The sequence below is a fragment of the Nomascus leucogenys genome, chromosome 22a, assembly GCF_006542625.1.
Source record: "Nomascus leucogenys isolate Asia chromosome 22a, Asia_NLE_v1, whole genome shotgun sequence".
In the NCBI taxonomy this organism is placed as follows: Eukaryota; Metazoa; Chordata; class Mammalia; order Primates; family Hylobatidae; genus Nomascus; species Nomascus leucogenys.
Window position 1 is genome coordinate 124,585,415 of NC_044402.1, and position 14,700 is coordinate 124,600,114.

At 46.0% G+C, this 14,700-nt stretch overlaps 1 protein-coding gene across 1 annotated transcript in view; it reads right to left on the reverse strand.

Moving 5' to 3' along the window:
* The window catches only part of WDFY1 (WD repeat and FYVE domain containing 1), a 71,079-nt gene extending 59,728 nt beyond the window's left edge, over positions 1-11,351 (reverse strand). Inside the window, exon 1 of the mRNA XM_003272431.3 lies at positions 11,115-11,351. Coding sequence (XP_003272479.1) covers positions 11,115-11,251 — 137 coding nt within the window. The 5' untranslated portion in view covers positions 11,252-11,351. The remainder of the gene's footprint in view (positions 1-11,114) is intronic.
* Positions 11,352-14,700: the final 3,349 nt, after the last annotated feature.

The window sequence follows — 14,700 nt, forward strand, 5'->3', positions numbered from 1 at the left end:
CCGTGCCACTGCACACCAGCCTGGGAGACAGAGTGAGACCCTGCCTCAAAAAAAAAAAAAAAAAAAGTCTCAAACCCTATCCATAGCCTAGAAGTCTTGAAACACAAATTAAAGGAATCACAAAGAAGCACAGTTTGCAATAAGGAACAGTAGCCTTTTTTTTTTTTTTTTTTTTTTTGAGAAAGAGAATCTCACTCTGTCACCTAGGCTGGAGTGCAGTGGCACAATCTCGGCTCACTGCAACCTCCGCTTCCCAGGTTCAAGCAATTCTCCTGCCTCAGCCTCCCGAGTAGTTGGGACTACAGGCGCACAACACCTCACCCAGCTAATTTTTGTATTTTTCGTAGAGATGGGGTGTCTCACCACATTGGCCAGGCTGGTCTCAAACCCCTGACCCTCAGTGATTCACGCACCTCAGCCCCCCAGAGTGCTGGGATTACAGGTGTGAGCCACCACACCCAGACAGTGGCCTATTTTTAGATTATGTTCCATGCTTCTTTTTCCCTAACAGATTTGTTGACTGATTCAATCAAACTAACACATGAGACATTACTATAAGCTTTACACTGTTTTTCATGTTAGAAAAATTTTACTTTATTCTTTTAATTTTTGAGACAGAGTCTCACTCTTGTCGCCCAGGCTGCAGTGCAATGGTACGATCTCAGCCCACTGCAACCTCCACCTCCCGGGTTCAAGGGATTTTCCTGCCTCAACCTCCCCAGTAGCGGGGATTACAGGCATCCGCCACCACGCCTGGCTAATCTTTGTATTTTTAGTAGAGATGGGGTTTCACCATGTTGGCTAGGCTGGTCTCGAACTCCTGACCTCAGGTGATCCACCTGCCTCGGCCTCCCAAAGTGCTGGGATTACAGGCATGAGCCATTGCGCCCAGCTAGAAAAAGTTTAAAGGTCACCATTTAATTAGTAAAGACAAATATGTAAATGAATAACAATAACAATACAATGTGGTAAGAGCTATGAGGACAGCAAAAGGGTAGATTAATGTTAGGGAGTGGGAATGGTGGTACAGTGGGTTGGGGGATTTGGCAAACGTTGCACAAGAAGTCCTAATGGATGAGAAGGAATTAATCAAGCAAATGAAACTGAGAAGAGGGTTTCTGCGAGGGAGAACAGCACAGCAGGACGAAGCCTCTTTGGGACACTGCAGGTAACCCATGAATTCCATACTAGGCTGTATTTTCTACAAACCACAACCTAGAAACCAAAAATGCCCCCCATCAATACTGGTTTCACTACAAGCACCCTCATCTCTCCATTAACCTTTGCAACTGTACTCTACTGATGCAAACTGTCTAAATCAAGTATAAAGAGGGGGAGAAAGACAAAAAAAATCCAGACAGGAGACTTTTTACTTAAAATTTCTTTGACGGTGATCTGCTGTAGATTCACCTTGACCTTGAAGGGAAGTGTTCTGAGCAAAGTAGTATGTGGTTGACAAAGAAAAATGAATAAAGAGATTATTTCACCATGAACTATGACAAAAATACATCATGAAATCAGTATATATGTGCTCATAATGTCTTAACTCTCAGAAAGATTTGCTGAGCATACGTTGTAGAGAGGGAAGATGAATACCTAAATTCTAGAAACAAATATCATTCATTACATTACAATCTGCTTCTTAGGAAAGAACTAGCAGATTATTAAAGCTAAACACAGCAGAGGAAATGTCTACCGTGCAGAAATGGTTAAGTCTGTATCATTCAACCAGTAGCTAGTTATGCAGTACCTGGTGGAATACAGACTATGTGGGAAGATACGATGAATAAACACAAAGCAACACGAACTAATACCTAATTGTAATTAACTAGGCATCATCAGTAATATACTAGGAGTGTTGAAGGAAGCTCAGAGAGGACAGAGAATGATGGGCTGGGAAGAATTATTCAATGGAGGAGGTAGAACTTGAAGTGGATCTAGGAGATGAAGGAGGGTCTGAATACAGGAGAGCGGGCAAGGGAGGTTCCTGGTGAGGCAGGCAAAGGCACCCAGGTAGGAAATGTACCAGAAGTGAGTGGGACAGAACACACACTGACTTCACTGGACACAAAAGAACCATAATAAATGAGAGATAAAAGGTGGAAATAAAGCTTAGCAGGGAGCAGTTATGGGGTTCCCAAAGTCCTTTTTTTTGGGGGGAGGGCAGAGTCTTGCTTTATTGCCCAGGCTGGAGGGCAGTAGCACGATTTTGGCTCACTGCAACCTCTGCCTCTTGGGTTCAAGCAATTCTCGTGCCTCAGCCTCCCAAGAAGCTGGGATTACAGGCATGTGCCCCTACACCTGGCTCATTTTTGTATTTTTAGTACAGACAGAGTTTGACTATGTTAGCCAGGCTGGTCTTGAACTCTTGGCCTCAAGCAATCTGCCTGCCTCAGCCTCCCCATGTTCTGTGATTACACACCTGGCCCCCAAAGTCCTTTTACAGACATGATTAAATAAGGAGCTAATGAAAGGTCATGAGCAGGAAGAAGACACAATAAAAGCCTGGTTAAAGATATGACATTGGTGGGACAGATCCAAGTACAGTATGCTGGAACTCAGGGAAGCCAGTTAATAGGCTTTGAAAAATGAGGTTTAAAAGATGATGAGGACAAACACTAGGGTAATTATGGGCAGGTGGGCAGAAAAGAGTTCCCACAGCAGGCCTGATGCTGCTGTCCTTAGAAAGGCTTGCTTGCAAGGTTGGCCCTTGGCAGGTGTCTGGGACCTCGTTTATCCGGAGGGGGCCTCACCATTCCCTAACTCCTAAGAATGGCTCACTGTGCTTCATGCCTGTATAATATATGTGGTTTATGTTGACCACCTACCTTCCTTCTGAGAGTCTGGAATTTTGGAACATTAGCCAAGGCCTACATGACCAGCCTCTAACATTGAATAAACAATATTTCACACATGTTGTCTTAATTCCATCTGAATTAGCATGTCCTGTGACTCCACAGGAAGAGGACCCTTGGAAGCCTTGTGTCTGGTTTCCTCTGGATTTTACCCCATGTGCTCATTTTGTTTTGCGTCTTTTGGCTATGATAAATCACAGCCATGCGTATGACTATAATGTGTCAGTCTTTCTAGTGAATCAATGAACCCGATCTTGACGATCTCAAATACAGCAGGGGAAAGATGTCTAAGTGAAACTAATCGCTGACATGACCTGCAAGTAACCAAATATGGAAATAAAGAAAAGGCATGACTCAAAGGCAGTTCTAAGAATTTAGGATTGTAAATAACCCCTCAAATGGTATTGTCCTATTCAAACAGGAAAAATTTTTATTTTCACATATGCACATGCACACACAAACATGCATACAGAGTAAGTAGAAACATATTACTCTTTCATAAGATTGAAGTAATAAAATGCAAAATAAATGGAAATGAAAATAACAATAGCTAACACTTGTATAGTGCTTTCTCTGTGCTAGTCTTTGATAAGATTAAAGCAATTAAATGGAAAATAAATGGAAATGAAAACAATAACAGCTAACACTTGCATAATGTTTTCTCTGTGCTAGGCACTGTTCCATGTGGGTTAATTCACCTAATCCTCACAAAACTCTGCAAAGCAGGTACAAAATGGACTCATGTCCATTTTGCACATGAGAAAACTGTGATACAGTCAGGTTAAATAACTTGTCTAAGATCACAGGGCTGGGATTCAAACTGAGGCATTCTGGCTCCCAAGCCTCTGTTCTTAACTATGCCATAAAAAGAAAATGATTGTAACAATGAAGGATCACTCTAACAGTACAGGAGTAAATGTGTGGCCGCCCAGGCTTCCTGCCTTCTCAGGTCTTCAGTTTATTTTATAACACAAATTTGAAAGTCTACTTTTAGGCTCTGCATGACAATGAAAATACAGCAGTTAACATCCTGGTTTTCTGTATTAACTAATGAATTCCAGCTATGCCAGCCTTCCTCCCAGGCATAACACTTAAAAATCAAGTTATTTATTTAAGATTGTTTCTATGTGAACAATTAGTAAATATACAAATTTTTCCCCAAACCATCTTAATAAACTTAGATATATCTAAGTGGAAGCAAATATATTACATATTTGGTATAATTTTTTAAAAAGGAAAATGCTAAAAAACATCTAAAAGTTGGTTTTCTGTAATCTTTACTCTTTCCCAGCCTAAGTGCAACATCTTAGAACATTTTAAATCACATGAGATTTATCTTTAACTTGGGACAAACAAAATTAAGTTTCCTGCAGAAACCAATCCTGGCCTACGAGCCCCTAGTGCAGCAGTATAAGTACGTCCATCCACAAACTCTATTTCTCACAAGCGAAGACAGTAGGCCTATAGCCTTAACTAATTATTTATAAGGCTTTATAAAGCTTTTACCTTTTAAAAATTGTATCATTCAATCAACTGACTGTCTACATTTTTGGTGCAGTCCACAGCAAAAAAGTCCAAAAAGAAAACATACTGGTTTCTACTGTCTCACCATTTTAGTTCTGTTCTGAAAGCAGAGTCTTATTTTCTGTTTCCCCTACCAGGAAAGTCACCACCGTAGTTCAAATTCTTAAACTTAAATTTAAATTAAAGAGCTTAAGGTAACTATTACTTCAGCAAAATACTAATGACTTCATACAAGAAGTAGTACCATTTTCTATTAACCATTCACGAGACATCAATCCATAAAGCTTTCTAAGCAGAACCCTAAGCTGACCACCCAAACCACTAATGACCTGTGACTCCCAGGTGTAATGGCATTAAGCTTTGATATTCCACATTGGCTTAATACTCTTTGGAGGGTTGACCGTATCTAGCTTTGTCATATGCAGTTTGATTACAGTGAACTAGGTGGCTATCTGTGAATGATCCCAGGTAAATATATCCCAGAAGGTGACAAAAAAAGAGGATAAAATGTAAGCAGTATTTTTTTTTTTTTTTTTGAGACTGGGTTTGGTCTGTCACCCAGGCTGGAGTGCAGTGGCACGATCTCAGCTCACCTCAACCTCCGCCTACCGGGCTCAAGTGATCCTCCCGTCTCAGTCTCCCAAGTAGCTGGGATTACAGGTGCACACTACCATGCCTGGCTAACTTTTGTATTCAGTATTCTTTCTTGGTAGTTGTACATAGGCAAGCACAGTGACAAATAACCCTCCTTTCTTGTAGAGCCGTGGTTCTAAGTGTGGTCCCTAGACTAGCAGCATCAGCATCAACGTCACCTGGAAACTTGGCAGAAATGCCACCTCTCAGGCCCCACCTGACTTTCCAAATCAGAAACTCTGGGGGTGGGGTCCAGTAACCCGAATTTCAATAAGACTCCCGGGTGATTCTGATGCACACTCAACTTAAAGAACCAGTGTTCTAGAGAGGCCAGATAAACAAGTACACGAAGCCTGGACTGGGGTTTCTCAATATCAGCACTATTGACATTTGGGGCTCAATAATTCTTTGGTGTGGGGCGTAACAGGATACTGAGATGCATCCCTACCCTCTACCTAGATGCCAGTATTAGTTACATACAGTATTAGTCCATTTTCGCACTGCTGATAAAGACATACCAGAAACTGGGTAATTATAAACAAAATGAGATTCAATGGACTCACAGTTCCGTGTGGCTAGGGAGGCCTCACAATCACGGTGGAAGGCAGAAGGCACGTCTTACATGGTAGCAGACAAGAGAGAAATAGGAACCAAGCGAAAGGGGTGTTCCCTTGTAAAACCATCAGATCTCCTGAGACTTACTCACTGCCACGAGAACAGTATGGGGGAAACTGCCCTCATGATTCAATTATTTCCCACTGGGTCCCTCCCACAACACATGGGAATTATGGGAGCTACAATTCAAGATAAGATTTGGGTGGGGACACCGCCAGACCATATCACCTCCCCCATACCATGACAACCAAAACGTCTCCAGGTATTACCAAATGTCTCCTGGGGGGCAAAACCACCCCTGGCCCAGAACCACTGGCCTAGATTTTACAAAAGTGGACACTAACTTCAGGAAGACTTTCATACCTTTCACTTTTCTTCTCAAAATGCTCTCAGCTAGTTCTCACTGCTTTTAGCATTTGTAAAATGAATTTACTTCAGCTGGACCCTACTTTAAATGTAAAAAGCTACTGGCTCATGCCTGTAATCCCAGCACTTTGGGAGGCTGAGGCGGGTGGATCACGAGGTTAGGAGTTCAAGACCAGCCTGGCCAAGACGATGAAACCCTGTCTCTACTAAAAATACAAAAGTTAGCTGGGTGTGGTGGCGGGTGCCTGTAATCCCAGCTACTCGGGAGGCTGAAGCAGGAGAATCGCTTGAACCTGGGAGGCAGAGGTTGCAGTGAGCTGAGATCACGCCACTGTGATGCATGCAGTAAATAAAGATTACAAACAGTCTCATTTGTTCAGGCCAAATTTTAGCACCAAATGAGTTTTCAGGTCCAATTTACACACACACATACACATTTCTGATGTTCAGAATACACTAAATTTTGGAACTGCTGATAAGAGAAGGTGACTGTACCTACCTTATAGGGAGAGAGTGTGAGGATTGGATCCAATAACACATAAGGTCCAATTCTGTACTCGTAGAGAAAAGGGACTTTCAACAGGTTAGCTATTGTTATTTCTAAATTACAAATTCTGATCATGTCATTTGCTTGTTTTGAACTCTTTGATGATTCTACACTGCCTGCAAAATAAGGTCCAAATTCCTAAGAGTGGCACACAGAAAGACCTTTCCAAAACCGGAAGCCGGTCAGGCATGGTGGCTCACACCTGTAATCCCAGCATTTTGAGGGGCTGAAGCAGCCTCCTTTCCCTGTGTCTTCCCAGCACTGGATGCCGAGTCCAGGGGTTTGGGCTGCAGTGAGCTACAATCACACCACTGCACTCAGCCTGGGCGACAGAGCAATACCCTGTCTCTAAAAAAAAAATTTTTTTTTTTGAGACAAAGTTTTGTTCTTGTTGCCCAGGCTGGAGTGCAGCGGCATGATCCCAGCTCACTGCAACCTCTGCCTCCAAGGTTCAAGTGATTCTCCTGTCTCAGCCTACCAAGTAGCTGGGACCAGAGGTGTGTGCCACCATGCGCGGCTAATTTTTGTGGTGTTTTTTGTTTTTGTTTTTTTGTTTTTTGTTTTTTTGAGACGGAGTTTCACTCTTGTTGCACAGGCTGGAGGTCAATGGCGTGATCTCGGCTCACTTCAACCTCTGCTTCCTGGGTTCAAGTGATTCTCCTGCCTCAGCCTCCTGAGTAGCTGGGATTACAGGCATGTGCCACCACGCCCAGCTAATTTTGTATTTTTAGTAGAGATGGGGTTTCTCCATGTTGGTCAGGCTAGTCTCAAACTCCTGACCTCAGGTGATCCACCCGCCTCAGCCTCCCGAAGTGCTGGGATTACAAGTGTGAGCCACTGCGCCCGGCCAACTTTTGTATTTTTAGTAGAGATGGGGTTTCACCAAGTTGGCCAGGCTGTTCTTGAACTCCTAACCTCAGGTGATCCACCCTCCTTGGCCTCCTAAAGTGCTAGGATTATAGGCGTGAGCCACCACACTTGGCTCCCAAAAACTTTTTTTTTTTAATTTAAAAAACAAAACAAAACTGGACACTGGTCCTTCCAGCTCTCAGTCCTCTCTGTTGCTATTGTCACTGCCCACCTTTTGCTCTGGTTCTTTCCCTCTTACAATTCCCTCCTGTCCTTTCTTCCTTCCTCTGCCTGGGATGAGGGTGCATCCCTCCTTCCTTTCTAGATGCCATTCCTCTATCCATGAAGACCAGCTCAGCGACCTTCTCTAGGAGGCTGTCCCCAAACCCTGGCCCCAGCCCAAAGAGCCTCCTCTTCCTGTCTTCCCAGCACTGGATGCTGAATGCATAGGGGCCACACTCTTCACTAGACTGTTCAGCCGTTGGAAAAGAGCAACTTAGCTCTCAGCTGTGTCTCCCCCCACAGGTCTAGCATGGGCCCCACACATGTGCTGGGATTACAGGCGTGAGCCACCTTGCCTGGCCAAGGCAGTGTGGCTTTTGACCCTGGTTATATCCTCAGGGCCTGACACTCAATAAAAAAACTTTTTCTAAATGAATGAGTAAATGAGTGAAGAACATGACACATATTTATGACAATGTGAAAACAAACCACGATGGCCAACACCAAGAAAAAACCCACGCCCATGTGCTTTCATTACATCTCATGAAGTGTAGCACCTACTAAAAAGGTTGTTCTCCCTTCAAGGAAGTTGCAAGAGCCTGAACACACCAGAAACCTCAAACGCCAGCCCCCTCCTGGTCCAGTCATCTGCCTGGGCTCTGCAATAACAGTGGTGCGCGAGTGAAAAAGTGAGCAGATGCAAGCTCCCCCAGAACGTTTCAGTCCCAGAGCAGCTTAGTAATCACTTTCCAAAAACATTTATCAGCACTGCTCCTGACCAGTAATCTCAAATATTCAGCAACTTACCCAACACGCATGAGTCATGAATAAAATATTTGACTGAATAAAGGCTGCTAACTTTTTTTTTTTTTTCTGATACGGAGTCCGGCTCTGTCGCCCAGGCTGGAGTGCAGTGGCGCAATCTCAGCTCACTGCAAGCTCTGCCTCCCAGGTTCACGCCATTCTCCTGCCTCAGCTTCCCGAGTAGCTGGGATTACAGGCGCCCACCACCACGAATGGCTAATTTTTGTATTTTTAGTAGAGACGGGGTTTCACCGTGTTAGCCAGGATGGTCTCGATCTCCTGACCTTGTGATCCACCCGCCTCGGCCTCCCAAAGTGCTGGGATTACAGGCATGAGCCATCGCGCCTGGCCAAAGGCTAACTTTTAAAGAGTGTTGTCTGCATCTACGTTCACATCACGCAAGAGTCATTATTCTGGCCGGACACCAGTGGCTCATGCCTGTAATCCCAACACTTTGGGAGGCCGAGGCGGGTGGGTCACAAGGTCAGGAGACCGAGACCATCCTGACCAACATGGTGAAACCCCCGTCTCTACTAAAAATAGAAAAATTAGCTGGGCGTGGTGGCGGGCGCCTATAGTCCCAGCTACTCAGGAGGCTGAGGCAGGAGAATCGCTTGAACCTGGGAGGCGGAGGTTGCAGTGAGCCAAGATCATGCCACTGCACTCCAGCCTGGGTGACAGAGCGAGCCTCCATCTTTCAAAAAAAAAAAAAAAAAGTCATTATTCTGTTCTTGCCTTTTTCAGGTCCCCATCTTCTCCCCATGTCTCATGCACTCGATCTCTCTCACTCCTTTCTGCTTTACACACCCACACCCAGGTCCTACCAATCACTCCCCTCCTTGTTGGAAGTCAGCTACAGGTGAACCTGCAGGGAGAGGCCACTGCCTGCTCACAATCAGCTCATTATCTAATTGAGGAAAAAGGCACAAGCTTACTCAAAAGCAAAATCCAAAGGACCAACAGGAGTTGGGGGCTTCAGGCTTTCTGTTCCCATTCAGGACAGTGTCAATGTCACTTCAAAAGGTATAATTACAAAGGGCTACAGACTATGCCTTCAGCTTTAAGAGAACAGCAGTACCTTCCATCCTCCAGAAAGCTTTTGGACTTGTGGACTATCCCTATTTAAGACGGCTCATTGCATCAAGGAAACACAGTTTCATTCAATAAACATCAGTCATTTCCTTCAAATTCCCACCGGAAAGCTAGTGACATTGTAAACCTTTAGGATTTGAAAGACGCTAAAGTTTAAAGTCGAATCATAAATATTGTTCCAGTCCAATCACTCAGGCCCAGAACTGGTGGGAGTCCTGGATTGCATTTCTGGCTTCACCAGTATCTCTGTGACTTAGTAGCAAGCTACACCCCCACCAGCCTCGGCTTCCTCTTAGGAGAAATGAGAAAACTGGACCCAATCAGTGTTTCCCAAAGCATGGTGGGCATCCAATGCAAGATGTCACAGTACAAGAGAGGACTCTGTGTGCACGCCAATTAACACGTTTTAGTTATTAGTTTACTCTGTCTGGTGAGTAATGTTAGTTTTCCTAATGATATAAATAAAATTTCCTTTTAAAATAAATGCATCCAAATATTTTTAAAAATGAGTCACTTTCACAAAAACCTATTTAGTAAATAAGAGTTCAGGTGATTCTAGCAGCCGTGGCAAAAATAACTGATCTAGAGGCCTGGCGTGGCGTGAAATCCCTGAGTACAGGAGAAGGAAGAGAGCGAAGGCGGCTGGAGTTCCTCGCAAAGAAGCAAACCCGGGGCACGAGGGTCCGCAGTGACCAGCCGCCGGTCCTCCAGGCTTCCAGAGGAGACGATTTGGAACTGACCCGGGAGGGCCAAGAAACACCTTCCGAGTACCAGGCTAAATCCCGCAAGGGAGAGAGACCGGGACGAAGGTCCCAGGCTAGTGCGACACCGGAGATCGGGGTTCCCCGGTTGGAGGAGCGCGGTGGGACAGGGGTCCCGGGCTGTAGGGGCGCGGGGGGCGGGGAGGGGCGTGTTGGTGCGCACTGGAACAGGGGTCCCAGGCTTGAGCAGCGCGGTGAGACAGAGTTCCCGCGCTGGAGGGGCGCGGTGAGACAGGGGTCCTGGGCTGGAGGGGTGCGTTGGGACGCACTGGAACCGGGGTCCCGGGCTTGAGCGGCGCGGTGGAACAGAGTTCCCGGCCTGGAGGGGCGCAGTGGGACAGAGGATACGGGCTAGAGGGGCGCGGTGGGACGGAGCTCCCGGGATGGAGGGGCGAAGTGGGACAAGGGTCCCGGACTGGAGCGGCGCGTTGGGGAGCATTGGAACAGGGGTCCTGGGCTGGAGGGGCGAGGTGGGCTGGGAGGGGCGCAGTAGAGCGCACTGGAACAGGGGTCCTGGGCTGGAAAGACGCGTTGGAACAGGGGTCCCGGGCTTAGGCGGCGCGGTGAGACGGAGTTCCCGGGCTGGAGGCGCGCAGTGGGACAGGGGATCCGGGCTGGAGGGGCGCGGCGAGACTGGGGTCCCAGGCTGGAAAGGTGCAAGTCGAGACTGGAGGACCGGCGGGAGGGAATCGGGAACCCGGCGGAGCTAAGGGGCGCAGAGTGGGGGTGGGGCCGTGCTGCCGGGGGGAGCCCCCTCACGCAGGAAGGACCGGGGCCGCGGACCCCACCGCCCCCACATCCCGTCGCCGCAGAGTTCGGGCCGCCCCGGCTGCGCCCGGGCCCTACCTGTCCTCGCTGGCCGTGATCACGCCGTCCTCCTTAGGGATGAGCAGCGCGGCCGTGACGGCGTCCTGGTGCCCCTCGATCTTGCTCAGCAGCACCGGGCGGCTGCTCTGCGGCCTGGAGTGGATTTCGGCAGCCATGTTCGCGCGGCGACGGCGGCTGCCTCCTCGGCAGGCCGCCCATCAGCTGACGGCTGGGCGGGCGGGGACGCGCCGGTTTCCCTTCTGCTGCTGGGGCCTCGTGGGCGCCGCGCCGCCGTAAGTCCCCGAGTGCTGCCGCGGCACCGCCCGTATTGCCTGGGGATGCGGCGCAAGCTAAAAGTCTGTGGCTGGGAGAGGATGCCACAGGGCGCCTGCGGAGAAATGGGGAAAGTAAGGAAGGTTTAAAAGTAAAGCCATTCACCCAGGAATAAATTGATCACCTGGAGGGAACAAGGAATTGTCCCCCAAACCAGAGATTTCAGAAATAACAATACTACATTTCATCCATTCGAAGAAGCCATTGTTTGAAAGACACACACTTTCAGAAATGTTAAAATGTGAAAAAATATAGTGCATCTTAGAATCTTTGAACTACAATAGATAGCACTCACTGAGTGGTGACCATATACCAGGCATTAACTCAGTGTCTTTGCATCTCATTTAATACTGATAATCTTAAGAGATGAAGAAATAGATGCTCTTGTATTCCCATTTTAGAGATGAGAAAACAACCAGAGAAGTTTGATCACTACCTTAAGGTTGCATAGCTGTGAGAGGGAGAAAAGCAGCCGTTCATCTCCAGGAGCTGCCTGGTACTATCAGCCTAGCTTTGGTGTTGCTAGGAGGTGTTTGCTTCCTGTGGAACATAAATATCAGACGAGGCCACTCCATAATCACATCTAAACACAGCCAAAATATGAGTGATGTACAAGCCACAGAAATTACCAAACATCCCCCTATCCTGGCTAATATGAGTGACTCTTATTTCTTTATTAATTATAATGTTAACCGCTATCTAGTCTTCCTCCATTTAGATAAGATTTATTAAGATATGCAACCTTAGAATTATACCCATTTCCTGACAACATCCAGTCCAGAGGAGAGCCTCTCTTCCTTAAGCTCTCCCAGGTCACCCAACACAAACACAAATCCTATAATAAAACTGTCCTAACATCCCTTTACCCAGACACCTCACCATTCCCAATGGTGTGTCTTCTCCCTCCAACAAGCAATCAACTCCATTTGTTCCTGGTGGTTTTTGGCTAGAGGTCACTGACAACCAGTAAGTTCAAGAGCCCAAATTTGGACTCAGGAAGTCAATGACTCCAAACCTCTGCCCCACTATATTATTCTGACACCTGAATTGCAGAATTGCATTAGAACCATACTATCCACATGACTATAGAGCACTTGAAATGTGGCTTGTCCAAACTGAGATGTAGTACAAGTGCAAAATACTACTAGATTTTAGAGACTTAGCACAAAACCAAAAAGATGTAATATAGTTCATCAATAATTGTTACAATGATTACATGTTGAAATGATACTATTTTGGATATATTGAGTTAGATACTCTTAAAATTAATATGACCTGCTTCTTTTTTTTTAAGGTAGCTAATAAAAACTTTAAATTATGGATGTGAATCACATGGTACTTCTACGTACAGTGATGTACTAGAACTTTCTTTTGTTTTTGTTTTGTTTTTGTTTTGTTTTGTTTTGTTTTTGTTTTTTGAGACGAACTCACTCTGTCACCCAGGCTGGAATGCAGTGGTGCGATCTTGGCTCACGGCAACCTCCGCCTCACAGGTTAAAGGGATTCTCCTGTCTCAGCCTCCCGAGTAGCTGGGATTACAAGCACCTACCACCATGCCTGGCTAATTTTGTATTTTTACTAGAGACGGGGTTTCACCATGTTGGCCAGGCTGGTCTCAAACTTCTGACCTCAAATCATCTGCCCACCTCAGCCTCCCAAAGTGCTGGGATTACGGGCATGAGCCACCATTGTCCCAATACTTTCTCATGATGAAGTTATTAACAAACATTCATGAATTTATTTATTCATATATTCAACAGACATATATCACACACTTACTATATGCTGTATGCTGATGAGATTAATAAGACATGGGTCTTGTGAGGCTGTACAGTATAATGACTAGACAGGCTACTGAACAACTTTGTTTAATCAACCAACATTTCCCAAGTGCCTGCTGTAAGCCAGGTGCCATTCTAAATGCAGCAGTGCTGAAGAGGGACAAAAATCCCTCTGCTGTTAGAACTTAGATCCCAGTGAAGGAAACAGATAGTAAACAAAATAAATTACATAATATATTAGAAGATGTTAAGTGCTATTAAATGCTATGGAGAAAATAAAGCAGGGAAGGGTGATAGGGACTCTAGGGGATGTTGCGATTTTAAATAGGATGGTGTGATAGATTCAGGAATACACTGCACAGATCTGCTTTCAGGGAAGAAGAGTGGTCAGCAGAGAGCCTCTAGCCTTCAGCTCCTTCAGGGACTGCCCCAGCTGCTGAGAACCATTGGGTCTCAGTTGTTCCCTTCACAGGGAAGCCCACATTCAGTAACTGAACAAGATAGGAGGATAAAAGACTGACCATCAAGACAGACCGATGGGCAACACTTGCTCTAGAACTCTCTCCTAGATTGGACAAGGCTTTGTAAGGCATGTACTGCAGCTGACTTCTCCTGCCTAATCCTGTTACCTCCCCCTCCCTTCACAGGCATTGATTCCTAATAAATACCCTCTGAGCCAACCTCTATCACCGTATCTGCTGCTGGAGAATGCAACCTGAGACAGGTGGCTAGTAAAAGCCTCATTGTAAAGTTACATTTTGAGCCAAGAAGGAGAAGAGGGAGTAAGCCATGTGGAAATGTGGGCCAAGTACTGTTCTGGAAAAGAAAACAGCACGTGTCAAGGCCTTGAGGTGAGCACATGCCAGGGGTTTTGTAGAGACAGCCAGGCACCCCATGAGGCTGGAGCAGAGTGAGTGAGGGAGTGCTCAGAGAAAGACAGTACAGACAGGTCACCAGACAGACCATGTTGAGCCCGGAGACCATTGATAAGGGCTTTGGTTTTTACTTTAAATGAGATAGGAAGCCATTGGAGAGTTTTGAACAGATGGCTAGTTTAATCTGCCTTCAAATTTTTAAATTTGTATTCATTTATTTTTCGAGATGAAGTCTCACTCTGTCGCCCAGGCTGGAGTGCAGTGGTGCTATCCTGGCTCACTGCAACCTCCACCTCCTGGGTTCAAGTGATTCTCGTGCCTCAGCCTCTCAAGTAGCTGGGACTACAGGCACAGGCCACCACACCAAGCTAATTTTTGTACTTTTAGTAGAGACAGGGTTTCACCATGTTGGCCAAGCTGGTTTCGAACTCCCAACCCCAGGTGATCCACCCACTTTGGCCTCCCAAAGTGCTAGGATTATAGGCATGAGCCACTGCACCCAGGCTAATCTGTCTTCAATTTTAAAAGGCAAGATTAGAAGCAAGGTGCCAATCAGGAAGTTAATTGAGAAATTAACAGGGTAATTGAGAAATGATGTGGCTTTCTAAGGGTGCTGGTGGTGAGAGGACATCAGAT